Here is a 21,300-nt window from a genome sequence, read left to right as displayed (position 1 = left end):
TCAGAGCCAATACTTACTCACGGGTGGGTCGGCTGTGCAAGCCACCGGACAGGCTTACTCTGTAAGCAAGAGACTTAACTTGTTGTCTGTTAATTAAAAAAATATTAAAAAATGTAAAAAAAATATTAAAAAAGGAAGATGACAGCTGAAGTAAAAAGAAAATGTCATGCTTTTCAATTGTTATGACTTGACTGTTAAGAACTCAATGTTATGCCGTTATGTTTGCACTTTCTATTGAAAAGGATGATGTTACGGAGTCTAGTTGATAGGTAATCGACTAGTTGGACTGTTCCCCAGACTCCACGCGTAGGGACTTGTACAATGCTTAACAAGGCTATTGAACTTAACATTGGTGTCTGTCTTTATTCCTTAATCCGACATATCATACAGAAACAGTGGGGACAGGTTAGGACGGTGATCACACACCAGATACAGCATCGTTACACTCTTGCTCTATACATTTTCTAAATGCTTTAGTTTAAGGAAATGTATTGTGACCTAAAAACATAATGTAGCTTATACCCAAGTCTGATGAACTGTTGTCTTTTTTTATTTGATGTGATCACCCTTTAACAACAAAAAAATGTAACAAAATCAAAAACACCTTTGTGTTTTGCTGTAATAAGAGGACTACAGTTCCCGGAGTACACCTGATGTTACCAAGCTACATCTGTACCAAGTCGTGGTTGCTGTCGCGATTGTGTTGCGTTAAATAGCAAATATCATCCAACTGTCTCCCGAGGTGCACATATAGAGCAAGCTAGGGCACAGTCGTCTTGGTCCTGAATAATTTACTTTGCAGACAACATTTCTTTCATGTTTCCAGTGGTTGTGCTTTGTGCCTGCAGATTTCCCCTCCCCTCTAATCAAGATCCACAATCCGGTGCTGGAACGCAGGTCCCCACTCCAGCATGCTCTGGGCTCAAGCCTCATGTCCACCAGATGCATCAAACTCTTTGCATCCTGGGGAAGTAATTCACTGCCAATGGAGCAGTCTGAAACGTTACGGTGCGTTCTGTGAACCGCATGCATTCAATATTTTCAATTTGTGCGTTGTTTTACCATGCGGTGGTACAAACAGAAGTACACACACAGACTCCACCTAGCTGGCTTTAACTAGTTGAAAAGCAGGCTAGACAACATATGCATCTGGTGGACATCAGGCGTCAGGCTGGGCTCCAGTACTAGTGCGCATGTACTAATGGACTCCTGAAACCGGAACTAGCAAGATGTCAGCCCCCACGAAACATTTTATGCAACCCAGAGTAGATTATGTTGAAAACAATGGTTGGACATATTGGAGGCAGTTTCTGGTTCTTATTATAGCTCAGTGGAACAGGTGCTTCACTCTATCAGAAGGCAAAGTTGGCTCGATTTAAAACAAAAGTTATGTAATTAAGCACATGTATTAATGAGTAGTATTCTATGTTTTGACATGCAAAAGTGATTGCTTTTCTTTACAAATTCTTTATCTGCCTTCCCAATGAAAACTAGTTTGAAAATTCAAACGTTTATTTTATGGAAGAGATGTTCCTGGATGATGCAACCTTGTTGACAACATGACCGAGCGGTGCAAATTACTGTTTGATTTGAGATGGGCGCTCTTCCCTCCCAGCCTTCGCCCGATGATGTGACGGGCCATATCCCGGTATCTCCCGGGCCAGAATAATCGAACCTCCTCAATAACTGACTGCAAAAAAACAATACTAGTGGGCGGGTCTTCTCAGTTCTTATATCTCAAACTTTTCACAAAGCGCAGAAACAGGACATTTGGCTTTTAGAGTTGGGTTTCGACTCGAGTGTCTGGTGTATTGCTCCCCTTTGCGATAAAATGTGCTTATCATAAACCGGAACAGAAAGAACAACGTTGAATGCAGTCATGTTTGTGTTGAGCTCCCGAGTGGCGCAGCGGTCTAAGGAACTGCATCTCAGTGCAAGAGGTGTCACTACAGTCGCTGGTTTGAATCCAGGCTGAATCACATCTGGCCATGATTGGGAGTCCCATAGGGCATAGGGTGGCGCACAATTGGCCGTCATTGTAAATAAGAATTTGTTCTTAACTGACTTGCCTTGTTAAATAAACAAAACAGTATTTCGCGTCAGTAGGCTAGTTCCCATCGCTGCAAAACCAGTTTGACAAGTCATAAGGGCAGTGACGGAATTTCAGATAAAATGAGCTTATCATAAACCGGAGCAGAAAGAACAAAGTTGAATGCCATCAAGTTTGTGTTGATCATATTACGCGTCAGTAGGCTAGTTCCCATCGCTGCAAAACCAGTTTGACAAGTCATAAGGGAAGTGACGGAATTTCAGAAGTGTTTTCCTTCTACAGCTCTACTGTAACACTTCAAGTATAACTTATATGTGCCATATAAAGGTAGGCTTTAATGCTTCATATTATCGTACTGCATAATGTTGTGATTGGTGATAACAACCAACGCTATTGTAGTAGGCTAAATATATCCCAGTCGTGTTGTGTATTGACATTGATTAGCCTAGTCAAAGTCAACTGAAGGTAGTTATGTATCTGACCCGGTATCAGTGGTTATAGGGACACATATAACACAAGGGTGCTATACTACCTGATTGTGTGTGTGTCCTATTCGAGTCATGTGTTTCTCATGTGTCACTTTTGTGTATGTAACACAGTATGAATAGTCCGCGAAGGGACAACAAGTCTTCTCCAGTGGTTCCTCCCAGACCCAGCAGTGAGGTAGGACACTGATTGAATACACACACTAGAGCTGGAACGATAAACCGAAAAGTATCGAACATACCGATCACTTATCGCAGGCATTTTGCTGATCTCGATCATTACGGTAAGTAGCCAATACTCGAGAAATATGAAGTTGGAAAATGAGATGTTTGTTAATATGGTTAATTGGGACAAGGATTTCTACAACCATCAAAATTAGTAGTAGTAGTTTAAGTACTAATTTGTAAAAACTGTTATGCACAGTAATGTTATAAACGTATCATAAACGTACCCCCCCCCCCCCCAGTGTCCCATTGAATCCAGTGAGCTCATGTTATGTGTGTATGTGGTTGTGTGAATCCTGATACAAAAAAGTGTCCTATTGAACGGACAAATAGTGTTTCTTTCATCGTTCTTTTTGTTTCTCATTCGTGTATTCATTCATTTGGTCCATGATATTGATGTCTTCTGTCTTCACACAGGAGATGAGCAACCCAACCACACACCGCTTGAACAAAGAGAATGATACGAGCAGTAACTCACAGGTAGGTATCAAATCAAATCAAATTGTATTTGTCACATGCGCCGAATACAACAGGTGTAGACCTTATGTAACCGATGTGAAATACTAGCTAGCCATTTCACATCGGTTACACTTACAGTGAAATGCTTACTTACAAGCCCTTAACCAACAATGCAGTTTTAAGAAAATACCTAAAAAAGTAAGCGATAAGAACAAATAATTAAAGAGCAGCAGTAAATAACAATAGCGGGACTATATACAGGGGGTACCGGTAGAGTCAATGTGCAGGGGCACCGGAGTCGTGGTAATTGAGGTGTGTACATGTAGGTAGAGTTATTAAATTGACTATGCATAGATAATAACAGAGAGTAGCAGCAGCGTAGAGGGGGGGAGGGGGGGGGGGGGCAATGCAAATAGTCTGGGTAGCCATTTGATTAGAAGAGACACTTAAAATGCTGTACTGACACACACACACAGCTCTGTCTTACTATACTTGTGAGGACTTTTTGGGGAGCAACAATTGATTCCCATTCAAAATCCTATTTTCCCTAAACCTAACCACTGACCCTTAACCCTAACACTAATTCTAACCCTAAACCTAACCCCTAAGCCTAAAATAGCCGGCTTTTAGCAACGCGGGTGTATTTCCATTCACTAGCAATGCTTTCAATTGTATTGGGTTGCACAAAAACAGTCCACAGGAAGACAGAAGTTAAATACAAAATCCATTTCAACTTACTGTGCCGGTGGGTAGGATATTTGGTCATTATGACAGGGGTAATTTGAGACAAAATATCTTAAGGATCCTATTATTAAACAGAATTTCCAAACGTGGGTGTGTCGTAGACCCACTTCCTCTCGGCTTACCTCATGTCATAATATAAGTCCTGCACATGCGCCATAAGTGGACAAAAAAAGGAATAACTTGTGTTGGATGTATATTTTGACATGAGGTAAGCAGAGAGGAAGTGGGTCTACGACACACCCATGTTTGGAAAGTCTGTTTAATAATACAATCCTTTAGATATCTTGTCTCAAATTCCACTGTCGTAATGACCAACCTTCCTGTCCACTGGCACAGTAAGTTGAAATGGAATTGTATTTAACTTCTGGCTTCCCGCAGACTGTTTTTGTGCAACCCAATACAACTGAAAGCAACACCAGTGTATGTAAATATGCCCACTTTTCTAAGAGCAGCTAATGCATCCCCCATTGTATCGTCTGTGAACACAACACTAACGAAAAGTTTGTGTTGTTTTTACAGACGATACAACGACGCGGTTGACCCAATTGACTGTTAACCATTTATTAAACGATTGTTTTCAGTAGAATAACAATGAGAGTGCGGCTGCTCCCCCAAACCAAGGTTATAAAGGGCTGCAACTGAGCATGCTCTCTCTGCCCATTGTAAGTAGATTTTGTGATGAGTTGTGTTTTTGTTTGTTTGTTCCCAACAGAGGACTGGGATGATGGGAGTCATGCAGAAAGTCAATCCGTTCAAAACCACAACACAGGTTACTACATCAGTAATGTTAAATAGATGACTATTTTCATAGCCTGGTCCCAGATCAGTTAGTTCTGCTCAAATCAAATCACATTTTATTGGTCACATGCACATGTTTAGAAGATGTTATTCCGGGTGTAGCGAAATGCGTGTGTTTCTAGCAACAGTACAGTAATATCTGACAATGCACAACAATACACACAATACACACAAATCTAAAAGTAAAATAATGGAATGAAGAAATATATAAATATTAGGACGAGCAATGTCGGAGTGGCATAGACTAAAATACAGTAGGTTAGAATACAGTATATACATATGAGATGAGTAAAGCAAAAATATGTAAACATTATTAAAGTGACTAGTGTTCCGTTATTAAAGTGGCCAGTGATTTCAAGTCTATGTACAGCACCAGTCAAAAGTTTGGACACACCTACTCATTCAAGGGTTTTTCTTAATTTGTATTATTTTCTACATTGTAGAATAACATCAAAACTATCAAATAACAAATATGGAATCATGTAGTTACCAAAAGAGTGTTAAACATCAAAATATATTTTATATTTGAGATTCTTCAAAGTAGCCACCCTTTGCCTTCATAACAGCTTTGCACACTCTTGGCATTCTCTCAACCAGCTTCATGAGGTAGTCACCTGCAATGCATTTCAATTAAAAGGTGTGCCTTGTTAAAAATGTATTTCTGGAATTTCTTCTTTCCTTCTTAATATGTTTGAGCCAATCAGTTGTGTTGTGACAAGGTAGGGTAAAATACTATTTGGTAAAATACCAAGTCCATATTATGGCAAGAACATCTCAAATAAGCAAAGAGAAACGACAGTCCGTCATTACTTTAAGACATGAATGTCAGTCAATCCAGAAAATGTGTACGTTTCTTCAAGTGCAGTCCCAAAAATGATCAAGCGCTATGATGAAACTGGTTCTCAGGAGGACCGCCACAGGAAAGGAAGACCCAGAGTTTCCTCTGCTGCGGAGTTAACTGCACCTCAGATTGCAGCCCAAATAAAGGCTTCACAGAGTTCAAGTAACAGACACATCTCAACATCAACTGTTCAGAGGAGACTGCGTGAATCAGTCCTTCATGGTCGAATTGCTGCAAAGAAGCCACTACTAAAGGACACCAATAATAAGAAGAGACTTGCTTGGGCCAAGAAACACGAGCAATGGACATTAGACTAGTGGAAATCTGTCCTTTGGTCTGATGAATCCACTTTTAGATATTTCTGGATCCAACCGCCGTGTCTTTGTGAGATGCAGAGTAGGTGAACGGATGATCTCGGCATGTGTGGCTCCCACTGTGAAGCATGGAGGAAGAGGTGTGATGTGTGGTGGTGCTTTGCTGGTGACTGTGATTTATTTAGAATTCAAGGCACACTTAACCAGCATGGCTACCATAGCATTCTGCAGCGATACGCCATCCCATTTGGTTTGCGCTTAGTGGGACTGTCATTTGTTTTTCAACAGGACAATGACCCAAAACACACCTCCAGGTGTGTAAGGGCTATTTGACCAAGGAGAGTGATGAAGTGCTGCATCAGATGACCTGTCCTCCACAATCACTTGACCTCAACCCAATTGAGATGGTTTGGGATGAGTTCAACTGCAGAGTGAAGGAAAAGCAGCCAACAAGTGCTCAGCATATGTGGGAACTCCTTCAAGACTGTTGGAAAAGCGTCCCTCATGAAGCTGGTTGAGAGAATGCCAAGAGTGTGCAAAGCTGTCATCAAGGCAAAGGGTGGCTACTTTGAAGAATATAAAGTATATTTTGATTTGTTAAACACTTTTCTTGGTTACTACATGATTCCATTGGTGTTATTTTATGGTTTTGATGTCTTCACTATTATTCTACAATGTAGAAAATAGTAAAAATAAAGAAAAACCCTTGAATGAGTAGGTTTGTTCACACTGTTGACTGTATCACGTTTCAGGTAAGACCCAAATGCAGACTGTTGAAAAAACAATGTTTATTACAGCAACAGGGGCAGGCAAACGACAGGTCAAGGCAGGCAGGGGTTGATAATCCAGAGTAGTGGCACAGGACGGCAGGCAGGCTTAGGGTCAGGTCAGGCAGAGGTCGGTAATCCAGAGTAGGGGCACAGGACGGCAGGCAGGCTTAGGGTCAGGTCAGGCAGAGGTCGGTAATCCAGAGTAGGGGCAAAGGCACAGGACGGCTGGCAGGCTCAGGGTCAGGGGTAGGCAGAGTGGTCAGGCAGCCGGGCTCAGAGTCAGGACAGGCAAAGGTCATAACCAGGAGAGCGAGGAAAAAGAGAGACTGGGGAAAAGCAGGAACTGTGAAAAACCGCTTGTTGACTTGATTAACAAGACGAACTGGCAACAGACAAACAGAGAACACAGGTATAAGTACCCAGGGGATAATGTGGAAGGTCGGCGACACCTGGAGGGGAGTGGAGACGAGCACAAAGACAGGTGAAACAGATCAGATCTTTTCCATTTGAACATCTTGGCCATGTTCTGTTATAATCGCCACCCCTCATAGCCTGGTTCCTCTCTAGGTTTCTTCCTAGGTTCAGGCCTTTCTAGGGAGTTTTTCCTAGCCACCTTGCTTCTACACCTGCATTTCTTGCTGTGTGGTTTTAGGCTGGGTTTCTGAACAGCTCTTTGTGACATCAGCTGATGTAAGAAGGGCTTTATATATACATTTGATTGATTGATTGATCAGGGCGTGACAGACTGGTACTGTATCTAGGGCAGCAGCCTCTAAGGTTCAGGATTACATAACCGGTTGGAAGCCGCCTAGTGATGGTTATTTAACAGTCTGATGGCCTTGAGATAGAAGCTGTTATTCAGTCTCTCAGTCCCAGCTTTGATGCACCTGTACTGACCTCGCCTTCTGGATGATAGTGGGGTGAACAGGCAATGGCTCGGGTGGTTGTTGTCCTTGATCTTTTTGGCCTTCCTGTGACATCGGATGCTGTAGGGGTCCTGGAGGGCAGGTAGTTTGCCCACTGTGATGTGTTGGGCAGACCGCACCACCCTCTGGAGAGCCTTGCGGGTTGTGGGCGGAGCAGTTGCCGTACCAGGCGGTGATACAGCCCGACAGGATGCTCTCAATTGTGCATCTGTAAAAGTTTGTGAGTGTTTTAGGCGCCAAGACAAATTTCTTCAGCCTCCTGAGGTTGAAGAGGCGCTGTCGCGCCACCTTTACCACACTGTGGGTGGACCATTTCAGATTGTCAGTGATGTGTACACCGAGGAACTTGAAGCTTTCCACCTTCTCAACTGCAGTCCCGTCGAAGTGGATAGGGGCTTGCTCCCTCTGCTGTTTCCTGAAGTCCATGATCATCTCCTTTATTTTGTTGACGTTCAGTGAGAGGTTATTTTCCTGGTACCACACTCCCAGGGCCCTCACCTTCTCCCTGTAGGCTGTCTCGTCATTGTTGGTAATCAGGCCTTCTACTGTTGTGTCATCTGTAAACTTGATGATTGAGTTGGAGGTGTGTGTGGCCACGCAGTCATGGGTGATCAGGGAGTACAGGAAGGGGCTGAGCACGCACTCTTGTTGGGCCCCTGTGTTGAGGATCAGTGAAGTGGAGGTGTTGTTTCCTACCTTCGCTACCTGGGGGCGGCCCATCAGGAAGTCCAGAACCCAGTTGCACAGGGCGCGGTTCAGACTCAGGGCCCTGAGCTTAATGATGAGCTTGGAGGGTACTATGGTGTTGAATGCTGAGCTATAGTCAATTAACCGCATTCTTACATGGGTATTCCTCTTGTCCAGATGGGATAGGGCAGTGCGATGGCAATTGCATCATCTGTGGATCTATTGGGGCAGTAAGCAAACTGAAGTGGGTCTAGGGTGTCAGGTAAGATAGAGGTGATATGATCCTTAATTAGCAAATTAGGCACATTTGGGCAGTCTTGATACAACATTTTGAACAGAAATGCAATGGTTTATTGGATCAGTTTTAAACTTTGCACATGCACTGCTGCCATCTATTGGCCAAAATCTAAATTTCACCTGGGCTGGAATAATACATTATGGCCTTTCTCTTGCATTTCAAAGATGATGGTACAAAAACAATACAAAAGAACGGTTGTTGTTTTCTTTGTATTATCTTTTACCAGATATATTGTGTTATATTCTCCGACATTCCTTTCACATTTCCACAAACTTCAAAGTGTTTCCTTTCAAATGGTACCAAGAATATGCAGGTCCTGAGCTACAGGCAGTTAGATTTGGGTGTGTCATTTGATTAAAAAATGGGCGGATTCTTAAGAGGTTTTAACTAACCTCTCAAAGCACTTCATGATGACAGAAGTGAGTGCTATGGGCGATAGTCATTTAGTTCAGTTACCTTTGCTTTGCAAACTCCTAAGGTCATTGTCACACCAACTACCGTAGGAGTTGGCAAGGCATACAAATATAATATTTTTCTATTTGGCAAGGCACGATAAACTGATCTGGGACCAGGGACTGTATTCAAAAAGTGCCTCACAGTAGGAGTTCTGATCTAGGATCAGTTTTGCCTTTCAGATCATAATGAATAAGATAGGGAGAACGTCATCCTAGATCAGCACTCCTTCTCTGAGACGCTTTATAAATACAGGCACAGGCTACTATTTTTAGTGGAAACAAACACCGAAGATCCTCATTGATCCTTCTCTTCCACCCAGGCCTCCTCTACAGCCAGTACAGCTACAGATCCAGTGGCAGAGAAGACTGTGGATGGAAATGTCCCTGAAGCGAAACAGGTAGATTTCAGCTCTGCATACTCTGTATCTAAACTAATCCGACTTGTCAGACTTCTGGTCCTTTTCGTTAATAATTTTAAAAAAAAGATCTGTGTGATATAATTGAGGGAACCATGATGCTTGTATGTGTTGCAGAACCTGGGTATGTTTAAAGGAGTGACACAGAAAGTCAACCCATTCAGGTCCTCTACACAGGTATTAGCCATAATCCAGTTGATCATACTATGTTGTTCAACACTATGTTTTTTACATTTAGTACCCATTTGTGTGTGTGTGTGTGTGTGTGTGTGTGTGTGTGTGTGTGTGTGTGTGTGTGTGTGTGTGTGTGTGTGTGTGTGTGTGTGTGTGTGTGTGTGTGTGTGTGTGTGTGTGTGTGTGTGTGTGTGTGTGTTTTAGGTGAGAAAAGAGGACCCTCCAAAAGACACTGTGGATCAGGAAAAGCTGCCAGAAGGCAAACAGGTAAACCTGTCTGTTCATCCTTGAATCTAAAGCATCATTATCCTGATTTATAAGACTATGTTAGTGAGTAGAGTAAAATGGTATTGTTGCTGCTGTACTGAAAGGACTTTTTGTGTCACTTGTGCACCTTTCAGGTCTTCCAGAACCCTGGCATGTTCACAGGAATGATGCAAAAAGTCAATCCTTTCAAATCTACAGCACAGATACAGGTAGTGAAGATGAGTTCATTGGTCACATTGCAGTAGTCTCCTGAAATACATTTGGTCACCCTGTATCATATTGCAAAATAATAGTCATATTTTTGACTGAGAATTAGAATGACGTTACTAATGCAAAGCAGTAAATATTCAAGTTCCCTATTTCCTCTCTCCCTTTCTCTCCTCATGTTTGAGGACACTCAGTCGATACACAGTGATCTGTCCTCCAGTGCTGGCAGTCTGGCTGAGAACACCACAACAGAAAGACAAGTACAGCACATGTCAAAATAATGTCCTACCTGTAATCTACCAAGTTACACACAAGGCCTATTGAAGACTATTCTGTACATTTGTTATCTATTTGCAAGGAGGACCCTTCAACAGACACCGTAGATCACCAAGTGACAGCGAAGCTACCTGAAGCCAAGCAGGTAAAGATGTTTCTCCATGTTCAGTATAATAATGAGTTGAAGAACTTTAAGAGCTGATCATCCTGAAAGGGATTTGCATGTCATGTGGTTTGCTTTTGCAGAACCCTGGGATGTTCACGGGAATGATGCAGAAAGTCAACCCATTCAAATCTACAGCACAGAATGAGGTACTTATAGTGATGATGATAATGCTGTATCATATTGCAATGAAACATTTTTGGACTGATGCTTTTGGTTATGTAAAATGCCAAGTTGTGCAAAATTCTCTAAACTCCCTGTTTTCCTAATTTCTCAATTTCTCTCCTATTTTTCAGGATACTCAGGCCATACACAGCAATCTGTCTTCCAGTGCTGACAGTCTGGCTTCTACAGGAAGACAGGTACAATACAGCATCTATACAAAATAAAATATACAGTATATGTATGTCACGTGCTTCATAAACAACAGGTGTTGACTAACAGTGAAATGCTTACTTAGGGTCCCTTCCCAACAATGCAGAGAGATAGAAAATAGAGACATAATAGAAAAGTAAAACACCAAATAATAGATACACAGATACCAGTACCGAGTTAATGTACAGGGGAATGAGATAATTGAGGTAGATATGTACATATAACTAGGAACAAAGTGACAGATAGCAAATAATAGCACCAGCACATGTAATGGGTCAAAAAGGTTAGTATAATACAGTTGAAGTCGGAAGTTTACATACACCTTAGCCAAATACATTTAAACTCAGTTTTTCACAATTCCTGACATTTAATCCAAGTAAAAAATCATTGTCTTAGGTCAGTTAGGATCACAACTTTATTTTAAGAATGTGAAATGTCAGAATAATAGTAGAGATTGATTTATTTCATATTTGATTTATTTCGTCACATTGACCAGTGGGTTAGAAGTTTACATACACTCAATTAGTATTTGGTAGCATTGCCTTTAAATTGTTTAACTTGGGTCAAATGTTTCGGGTAGCCTTCTACAAGCTTCCCACAATAAGTTGGGTGAATTTTGGCCCATTCCTCCTGACAGAGCTGGTGTAACTGAGTCAGGTTTGTAGGCCTCCTTGCTAGCACATGCTTTTTCAGTTCACCCAGAAATGTTATATTGGATTGAGGTCAGGGCTTTGTGATGGCCATACCAATACCTTGACTTTGTTGTCCTTAAGCCATTTTGCCACAACTTTGGAAGTATGCTTGGGGTCATTGTCCATTTGGAAGACCCATTTGCGACCAAGCTTTAACTTCCTGACTGATATCTTGAGATGTTGCTTCAATATATCCACATAATTTTCCTCCCTCATGAAGCCATCTATTTTGTGAAGTGCACCAGTCCCTCCTACAGCAAAGCACCCCCACAACATGATGCTATCACCCCTGTGCTTCACGGTTGGGATGGTGTTCTTCGTCTTGCAAGCCTCCCTCTTTTTCCTCCAAACATAACGATGGTCATTATGGCCAAACAGTTCTATTTTTGTTTCATCAGACCAGAGGACATTTCTCCAAAAAGTACGATCTTTGTCCCCATGTGCAGTTGCAAACTGTAGTCTGGCTTTTTTATGGCGGTTTTGAAGCAGTGGCTTCTTCCTTGCTGAGTGGCCTTACAGGTTATGTCGATATACAGTGGGGAGAACAAGTATTTGATACACTGCCGATTTTGCAGGTTTTCCTACTTACAAAGCATGTAGAGGTCTGTAATTTTTATCATAGGTACACTTCAACTGTGAGAGACGGAATCTAAAACAAAAATCCAGAAAATCACATTGTATGATTTTTAAATAATTAATTTGCATTTTATTGCATGACATAAGTATTTGATCACCTACCAACCAGTAAGAATTCCGGCTCTCACAGACCTGTTAGTTTTTCTTTAAGAAGCCCTCCTGTTCTCCACTCATTACCTGTATTAACTGCACCTGTTTGAACTCGTTACCTGTATAAAAGACACCTGTCCACACACAATCAAACAGATTCCAACCTCTCCACAATGGCCAAGACCAGAGAGCTGTGTAAGGACATCAGGGATAAAATTGTAGACCTGCACAAGGCTGGGATGGGCTACAGGACAATAGGCAAGCAGCTTGGTGAGAAGGAAACAACTGTTGGCGCAATTATTAGAAAATGGAAGAAGTTCAAGATGACGGTCAATCACCCTCGGTCTGGGGCTCCATGCAAGATTTCACCTCGTGGGGCATCAATGATCATGAGGAAGGTGAGGGATCAGCCCAGAACTACACGGCAGGACCTGGTCAATGACCTGAAGAGAGCTGGGACCACAGTCTCAAAGAAAACCATTAGTAACACACTACGCCGTCATGGATTAAAATCCTGCAGCGCACGCAAGGTCCCCCTGCTTAAGCCAGTGCATGTCCAGGCCTGTCTGAAGTTTGCCAATGACCATCTGGATGATCCAGAGGAGGAATGGGAGAAGGTCATGTGGTCTGATGAGACAAAAATAGAGCTTTTTGGTCTAACTCCACTCGCCGTGTTTGGAGGAAGAAGAAGTATGAGTACAACCCCAAGAACACCATCCCAACCGTGAAGCATGGAGGTGGAAACATCATTCTTTGGGGATGCTTTTCTGCAAAGGGGACAGGACGACTGCACCGTATTGAGGGGAGGATGGATGGGGCCATGTATCGCGAGATCTTGGCCAACAACCTCCTTCCCTCAGTAAGAGCATTGAAGATGGGTCGTGGCTGGGTCTTCCAGCATGACAACGACACGAAGCACACAGCCATGGCAACTAAGGAGTGGCTCCGTAAGAAGCATCTCAAGGTCCTGGAGTGGCCTAGCCAGTCTCCAGACCTGAACCCAATAGAAAATCTTTGGAGGGAGCTGAAAGTCCGTATTGCCCAGCGACAGCCCCGAAACCTGAAGGATCTGGAGAAGATCTGTAGGGAGGAGTGGGCCAAAATCCCTGCTGCAGTGTGTGCAAACCTAGTCAAGAACTACAGGAAACGTATGATCTCTGTAATTGCAAACAAAGGTTTCTGTACCAAATATTAAGTTCTGCTTTTCTGATGTATCAAATACTTATGTCATGCAATAAAATGCAAATTAATTACTTAAAAATCATACAATGTGATTTTCTGGATTTTTGTTTTAGATTCCGTCTCTCATAGTTGAAGTGTACCTATGATAAAAATTACAGACCTCTACATGCTTTGTAAGTAGGAAAACCTGCAAAATCGGCAGTGTATCAAATACTTGTTCTCCCCACTGTAGGACTCATATTACTGTGGATATAGATACTTTTGTACCGGTTTCTTCCAGCATATTCACAAGGTCCTTTGCTGTTGTTCTGGGATTGATTTGCACTTTTCGCACCAAAGTATGTTCATCTCTAGGAGACAGAACGCGTCTCCTTCCTGAGCGGTATGATGGCTGCGTGGTCCCATGGTTTTTATACTTGCGAAACTATTGTTTGTACAGATAAACGTGGTACCTTCAGGCATTTGGAAATTGCTCCCAAGTATGAACCAGACTTGTGGAGGTCTACAATTTTTTTTCTGAGGTCTTGGCTGATTTCTTTTGATTTTCCCATGATGTCAAGCAGAGGCACTGAGTTTGAAGGTTGGCCTTGAAATACATCCACAGGTACACCTCCAATTGACTCAAATGATGTAAATTAGCCTATCAGAAGCTTCTAAAGCCATGACATCATTTTCTGGAATTTTCCAAGCTGTTTAAAGGCACAGTCAACTTGGTGTATGTAAACGTCTGACCCACTGGAATTGTGATACAGTGACTTATTAGTGAAATAATTTGTCTGTGAACAGTTGTTGGAGAAATTACTTGTGTCGTGCTCAAAGTAGATGACCTAACCGACTTGCCAAAACAATAGTTTGTTGACAAGACATTTGTGGAGTGGTTGAAAAATGAGTTTTAATGACTCCAACCTTAGTGTATGTAAACTTCCGACTTCAACTGTACCATCTACACCTATCCATGAAATGTCCCCCACTGTAAACTGCACAGGTTACAGGGTTATCAAAACACATGGCCTTTCCTATTCAAGACTATGTTTTACATTTGGTATCCATTTGTGTGTATTTTAGGTGATAAAGGAAGACCCTCCAACCGACAGTGTGGATCACCATGTCACAGAAAAGCTACCAGAAAGCAAACCGGTAAACCTGTTCATGAGGCATAAATAAGATATACTCGTTAAAGACTTTTTATTTTTTTTGCTGTCATTTTTTTTTGCTGTCATACAGAAGATTTGTGTGCCATGTGTTCAACCTTGTGTTTTGCAGCAGCAGAATCCTGGAATGTTTATGGGAATGATGCAAAAAGTCAATCCTTTCAGATCTACAACACCGATTCAGGTAGTCATGATGATTATGATCAACCTGTATCATGTTGCAAAGTTATGCTAAATATTCAAATGTACTATTTTCCCTCTGCCTTCTTTTCAGGACACCCAGTCCATACACAGTGATCTTTCCTCCAGTTCTGGCAGTCTGGCTGAGAGTAACAGTTCTGCAGGAAAACAGGTAAACCTGTTCATCCCAGGTGCTGAGGCATACATCTTCTTAGTATAGAAATACAACCGTGCTAGTAGAGGAACATTTTATTATCACCACTAAGTGATTTCTGTGTTCACCTGGTTTTTCAGAACCCCGGGATGTTCAAGGGAATGATGCAGAAAGTCAACCCATTCAAATCTACAGCACCGACCCAGGTAGCCTTACACACCCTTGTCGTAATGCAAAGGAAGTTCCGATAGTTTAGACCAGAGTTTCCCAACCGGTTCTGGAGTAACCCCCGCCGGTCCAGTTATTTCATGTATTCCAGAACTAGCACTGCCGATTCAACAAACAAAGGGCTTGATGATTAGGAGATCGTTTGAATCAGCTGTTCTGGAATTCATCAAAGACGTGGACTGGCTGGGGTTACTCGAGGAGAGGTTTGTGAAACCTGGTAGAATGTCACTATATGCAAAATGGCAAATATTTAAATACTCCCCCTCTCTTCCTCACACTCCCTTCCTCTCCGTTTCAGGAGACTCAGCGTGACAGTGTGGATCACCATGTCACCGAAAAGCTACCAGAAAGTAGCGGACACAGCGACTCATCCTCCAGTTCTGACAGTCTGAGTGACACCAACGTCTTCAGTCCTACGGAGAATCAGGTACAACAACACGTCTATGGTGTCCCACCTGCAAAATAAAATGCAGTTGCATATTTCCCGCACAGGGTTAGCTAAAGTAACAACTTACTCCATCGCTTGTTACAGACCGTGTGGTACACAGACAATGAAGCTACTTCTTCAGTGAAAAGTGGACCTCCACCACCACAAGAAAATAAGAAAAGGACTGGGGCATGTCACTTTTTTATTTAATCATCCTATTATATTATACAATCAATCAAATGTATTTTGAAATGAAGCAATAAGGCCAGAGGGATTGTGGTATATGGCCAATATACCTTGGCTAAGGGCCGTTCTTATGCTCGACGCAAAACGGAGTGCCTCGATACAGGCTTTAGCCATGGTATATTGGCCATATACCAGAAACACCAGAGGTGCCTTATTGCTATTATAAACTGGTTACCAACATAATTAGAGCAGTAAAAATAAATGTTTTGTCATACCCAAGGTATGCGGTCTGATATACCATGGCTGTCAGCCAATCAACATTCAGGGCTCGAACCACCCAGTTAATTAAGCCATTTTTACATCAGCAGTTGTCACAAAGTACTACACTATAATACTATCATCCTATTTAAGTACATCATCTACATAGGGCCTCTTCATAGAGCGTGTGTTCTTATGTTTCTGTCTGTTTGTTTCTCTGGTAGACATTCCAAATCCGAAGGATTCTCCCTGGTGCCCTGTTTGGCAAAGAAGTAACCATATTTTCACTCTCTTCCTTTTGGTCTTAGTTATGCCTGTATTTTTTTACTCTAGGTGTGTTCTTTTCTTAATTTTCAAATGAATAATATTACAATTTAATAATATCTTCACTTATATTCATCTTTACTTTCCTACAGAATACTGATGCTCAGCCCACAGCCCAGGCGGGCCTCGTGGAGGTCCAGACACTGGAGATGGCTGCAGTGCCAGTACCTAGTGAAGGAAACCCACCGGACAGTGTGGATGTATGTATCACATGTACTATGTTGCATTATGATACTTCCGAACTCACTATGACATTCCTTATATTGCATTATAACACTATGACACTGGAGATGGCTGCAGTGCCAGTACCTAGTGAAGGAAACTCACTGGACAGCAAGGATGTATGTACGTATATTACATGCCCTGTGTTGCATTATAAAACTTCATAATTTACTATGACACCGGATGGTGATTATTGTACATGTATACTTTACATCGCAATATAACCTTAAAACATATGACGCACTGTGACACTGGTGGGCATAAAAAATATACCTTGTTTGTGTATTCATACTGCATTATGTGTATGTGACTAATAGTATTTTATTTATAGAATGAGGAAGGTCTTATGGATTGGTGGCAAACAGTAGAGGGTATGTTTGGCACAGAGCACTATTTTTCACCAGCGTATATGTGTGTTCTCCCGTCGCTGTTTCCTGTAACTACAGCTTATATCTCTGCTCCCCCTAGGTTGGGAAACGTGGAAGGAGTCCAACACCTTTGAAGCGGATGAAGGCGAGATGTAAGCATTTCCATGTATTTACCCATTGGTTGTGTCGTTTTAAGAGAAATTGTCAATGTGAGATTTCATACAATGTGTATTAAACGTCTTTAGGGAACCCAACTGAACTGCGTAACACCGAGAAATAATATTTATCGTGTAAGATCAGGCTTATTTCTCCAGGATTCCCAAGGTATTGTTGTTTGAAAAAGGATACAAGTTCTTACGAACACCTCCCTCTCTTTTCTTTCTCAACTATTCTCCACCTTTTCTTATTTTGTCCTTCCCTTTTCCATCACTCTCTTTCTCCTCCTTCCTCTCTCTCTCAGGGCAGTGGAGGCGGTGGCGGACCGTGTCTTCATGGCGGCCCGTTTCTTTGTGCGTCTCTTCAACCAGCGCGGTGCCTCTTTACAGCAACGCATCCTGGAGCTCCTATCATTGGCCGACGCCGCCGACAGCTTCCACAAGAAGACTGTGAAGGCCAGCGTGGGGGGCGGAGTCGCCAGCGTTGCTGGGAGCATCACCACTATCACCGGCCTCATCTTGGCGCCGTTCACCATGGGAACGTCGCTCATCGTCACGGCAGTGGGCATCGGCGTTGCGACGGCGGGCGGGGTAGCGTCAGCCTCTGCAAATATTACCGATACGGTGCACTCCAAGACAGACAGGAAGAAGGTGGAGAAGATGATTCAGGATTACCAGGAGGAGATGAAGGATATCAAGGAGTGTCTGGACTTTTTGCAGGTGGGTGAAGGGTGGAGTTGTCCCTAGATCAGGGGTCAGCAACATGCGGCCCACGTGCCAAGACTGGCCCGCGAGTGATTTTTCTTTTGGCCCCCCAAATTTTGTAGTTATCTATCTTTAGAATTTTAGTTTTAAGTTAAAAAAATTCTAAACTGTAAAATCACCAGGAATTCAGCAAAAGTGAGTTTGGTTTAGGAAATCTGTTCCCATGTATTCCCACGAATAAAAACGTGATTGTGTCTCAATGTAATCAAGGTATGACATTATTGTTATTTTCAAATGCAATCTCTTTTTGGGCTTAGCTGTGGTCAATTTGCAGTGTATAAATTATCATAATTATGTTCCGGCCCCCCGAACATCCACTCTGACAAATCGACCCGCGGCTGAATCTAGTTGCCTATCCCTGCCCTAGATGCTGATCTTAGGTAAGTTTAGCATTTTCACCACTAATGGTGAGGGTTTTAAATTGGAGGAGGGGAAGCTGATCCTTGATCTGCGCCTAGGGGAAACTTCACCCAGCAGGGGTGGAGGGGGGATTTGGGTGTCTTGACCTCTGACTTTATATCATGTTGTTGCTTCTTTTCTTACTCTCCCTTTTATTTCTCCCTTGCGCTTTCTCTTTCTCCATCTCTCTCCATCCACCTCAGGTCGGTATGGAGACCCTGGAGGAGTGGGACTTTGATCAGTACGTGGACAGCATCTCTAAGAAATATCTCAACCAGAATGTCAAACACGTGATGAAGGAGGGTGGCCGGGCCGGCAAGGCATTACTAATCAACACAGAAAGTCTGATCAACACCGTGCAGGTTCTCAACGTGGCAGGCGGAGCGGCCAAGGCAGCCCAGGTACATGATGATGATAATTTATTATTTGTTTGGTACAGATTAGGGGTGTGAACGTTTAAAGGTTCACATATTTAAACTAAATTGGGATACTTGCTTTTCCGCCGCACAAAATTATAATCGCAGTGCAGTTATCACAAGACATTATTTTCTGTGTTATAGCCTGACTAGACGATAGGCTATAAAGGCCTGGGGAAAGTTGTTTAATTGAAATAAAACCAGAGAGGAAGAGGCAAACTGTAGGCTACTTTGGTGAATTTGAGAGGCATGCAAGACAAGACATTGCTAGATACAGATTACCTTGCCATAAGATACTGACTCTACCGTTACGCTTGTTTACACTGAGCTGCCCCATCATGTTGGCGCTAATCCGTCCCTAGATTGGGTTTCAAATAGGGAAAAGGAAAAGACAAGAAAACAAATCACTGATCAAAACAAACAATATAGAATAGATCACAAATGGTTAAATTCTTGATGTTCTCCATGTGCTGATTTGCTTGTCCTAATTACATTTTTTTTAGGTGATGAGTGTCACCACAGGAGTAATGTCGGGTCTCTTCCTGGCCCTGGATGTGTTCTTCCTGGCAAAAGACTCCATCGAGCTCAACAAAGGAGCCAAGACGGAGTTTGCTGGGAAGATCAGGGAAGTGTGTAAGGATCTTCAGAATGGACTGTTGGAGCTCAACCGCATCAAAGAGCAACTGCAGAAAACTATGGATGGGATCGAGGTGGTGGAGGAAGAGGAGGAGGTGTACGAGTCTGATCCAGAGAAACTGGCCCAGTTGGAAGAATGAGTGAAGGAAGAGAGGGAGGGAAGGAAGGAAGTTTTCGGTTGTGAAACCCGAAGGCGTTTGACCAAAAATGTTGACCAATTTCTTTTGTTACTTATTCCGTTACATGCAGTAGACCTATAATCTGTGATATGTTTCAGCCAAAAAAGGTGCCTAGAACTTTTTGACATGGCCAAACTTTGCCAAATTGCCACTTTATTTTTCAGTTGAGAATGTAGTGCCTTATTTAATATAACACTGATGGTGTCACTAGTCTTCTTATTTCTATATTTTGCTAATTTTTATGACTGGTTAGTAGGTGAGAGTTGGGTATGTTGACCCATTTTTTACATTCAGTATCCCTATGTCAAGCTAAATATAGTATTCTTTCTAACAAAGATATTTACATATATTTCAGATGTCATGTATCTCTGGAAATAATCAGAATTCATGTAAACATAACACTTTTGAAAACAGAGCTTGTCCAAAAAAAGTAGTCACTTGGTTTTGGGGTAAATTGAGCATAAGGACACATTTGTAACACTTTGTACTTTTAAAAAACACTTTTAACATAGGCTCAGGCCCTGGTTTAACCTCATATCCCAGTGATAATGGCTTGCATTACGCCTGGGAAGAAAAAAAAAAGCTTATAAAGACCCCAAATGATGTATAAAACAATCTACTTTAGTTTAGATACAAGCAGTGGTAAAGTAAGTAAGTAAAAAAGTAAGTAAAAAAAGTTAAGTTTTAAGTTAAGTTTTAAGTAAAAAATACTTTAAAGTCCTACTTAAGTCGTTTTTGGGGGTATCGGTACTTAACTATTCATATTTTTGACAACTTTTACTTCACTACTACACTCCAAAAGAAACTTATGTATTTTTTACTCCATACATTTTACCTGACACCCAAAAGTACTTGTTACATTTTGAATGCTTAGCAGGACAGGTAAATTGTCTAATTCACACTTTTACCAACAGAACATCCCTGGTCATCCCTACTGCCTCTGATCTGGGGGACTCACTAAATACATGCTTCGTTTGTAAATTATGTCTGAGTTGGAGCATGCCCCTGGCTATCCGTAAATAAAATAAAAACTGGAACATGTGGCCATCTGATTTGCTTAATATAAGGAATTTGAAATAATTTATACTTTTACTTTTGATACTTAAGTACATTTTAGCAATTACATTTACTTTTGATACTTAAGTATATTTAAAACCAAATACTTTTAGACTTCTACTCAAGTAGTATTTTACTGGGTGACTTGCTTTTACTTGAGTAATTTTTCTATTATACTCAAGTATGATAATTGGGTAATCTTTCCACAACTACAAGCATGATGAAACCTATAACACAAATGAATTTGACTTTGTGAAAATATGTTTTTTGGACCTAACTTATTTAACACTTTTTCCATGTGGATTCTTACCTCTTCCAAACTCTTCCAGTCAAGAGTTTGGACACCTACTCAATCAAGGGTTTTTCTTTATTTTTACTATTTTCTACATTGCAGAACAATAGTGAATACATAAACTATGAAATAACACATATGGAATCATGTAGTAACCAAAAAAGTGTTAAATAAAAAATATAAATAAAAACAAATCAAAATATATTTGAGATTCTTCAAAGTAGCCACCCTTTGCCTTGATGACAACTTTGCTCACTCTTGGCATTCTCTCAACCAGCTTCATGAGGTAGTCACCTGGAATGCATTTCAGTTAACAGGTGTGCCTTGTTAAAAGTTAATTTGTGGAATTTCGTTCCTTAATGCTGAGCCAATCA

The 21,300-nt window shown here is 41.7% G+C and overlaps 1 protein-coding gene across 9 annotated transcripts; it reads left to right on the top strand.

Annotated features, from left to right (window-relative positions):
* Positions 1-1,745: 1,745 nt before the first annotated feature.
* On the top strand, positions 1,746-20,621 carry apold1b (apolipoprotein L domain containing 1b). 9 transcript variants are annotated; one of them, XM_071333443.1, is made up of 25 exons: positions 1,746-2,377; positions 2,650-2,713; positions 3,178-3,240; positions 4,676-4,732; positions 9,373-9,450; positions 9,586-9,645; positions 9,847-9,909; positions 10,044-10,118; positions 10,302-10,376; positions 10,475-10,537; positions 10,639-10,704; positions 10,852-10,917; positions 14,596-14,667; positions 14,794-14,865; positions 14,956-15,033; positions 15,156-15,221; positions 15,542-15,670; positions 15,776-15,859; positions 16,339-16,386; positions 16,531-16,638; positions 16,992-17,031; positions 17,129-17,180; positions 17,489-17,903; positions 18,223-18,328; positions 18,551-18,688. In XM_071333443.1, exons 2-24 carry the CDS (start codon positions 2,651-2,653, stop codon positions 18,313-18,315), a joined length of 1,986 nt encoding a protein of 661 aa, XP_071189544.1. In that variant the 5' UTR covers positions 1,746-2,377; position 2,650; the 3' UTR covers positions 18,316-18,328; positions 18,551-18,688. The 9 variants fall into 9 exon arrangements, with proteins under 9 accessions (XP_071189544.1, XP_071189543.1, XP_071189537.1 ...); XM_071333436.1 differs by lacking the exon at positions 18,223-18,328 and adding an exon at positions 19,267-20,621 and having other exon boundaries at positions 1,754-2,377; positions 14,797-14,865; positions 18,551-18,748; XM_071333435.1 differs by lacking the exon at positions 18,223-18,328 and adding an exon at positions 19,267-20,621 and having other exon boundaries at positions 1,757-2,377; positions 18,551-18,748.
* The last annotated feature ends 679 nt before the right edge of the window (positions 20,622-21,300 follow it).

Source organism: Salvelinus alpinus, chromosome 11 (assembly GCF_045679555.1).
Source record: "Salvelinus alpinus chromosome 11, SLU_Salpinus.1, whole genome shotgun sequence".
Taxonomy (NCBI): Eukaryota; Metazoa; Chordata; class Actinopteri; order Salmoniformes; family Salmonidae; genus Salvelinus; species Salvelinus alpinus.
Note: the sequence above shows the minus strand (reverse complement) of the source record. Positions and strands in the feature narration are given on the sequence as shown.

Bases quoted from the DNA above. Each gene is read 5' to 3' on its own strand.
- apold1b (XM_071333435.1), top strand. From the start codon at position 2,651: ATGAATAGTCCGCGAAGGGACAACAAGTCTTCTCCAGTGGTTCCTCCC. The intron at 10,538-10,638 runs GTAAAGATGTTT...TTGCTTTTGCAG, and splicing joins AGCTACCTGAAGCCAAGCAG to AACCCTGGGATGTTCACGGG. The intron at 15,860-16,338 runs GCATGTCACTTT...TTTCTCTGGTAG, and splicing joins AAAATAAGAAAAGGACTGGG to ACATTCCAAATCCGAAGGAT.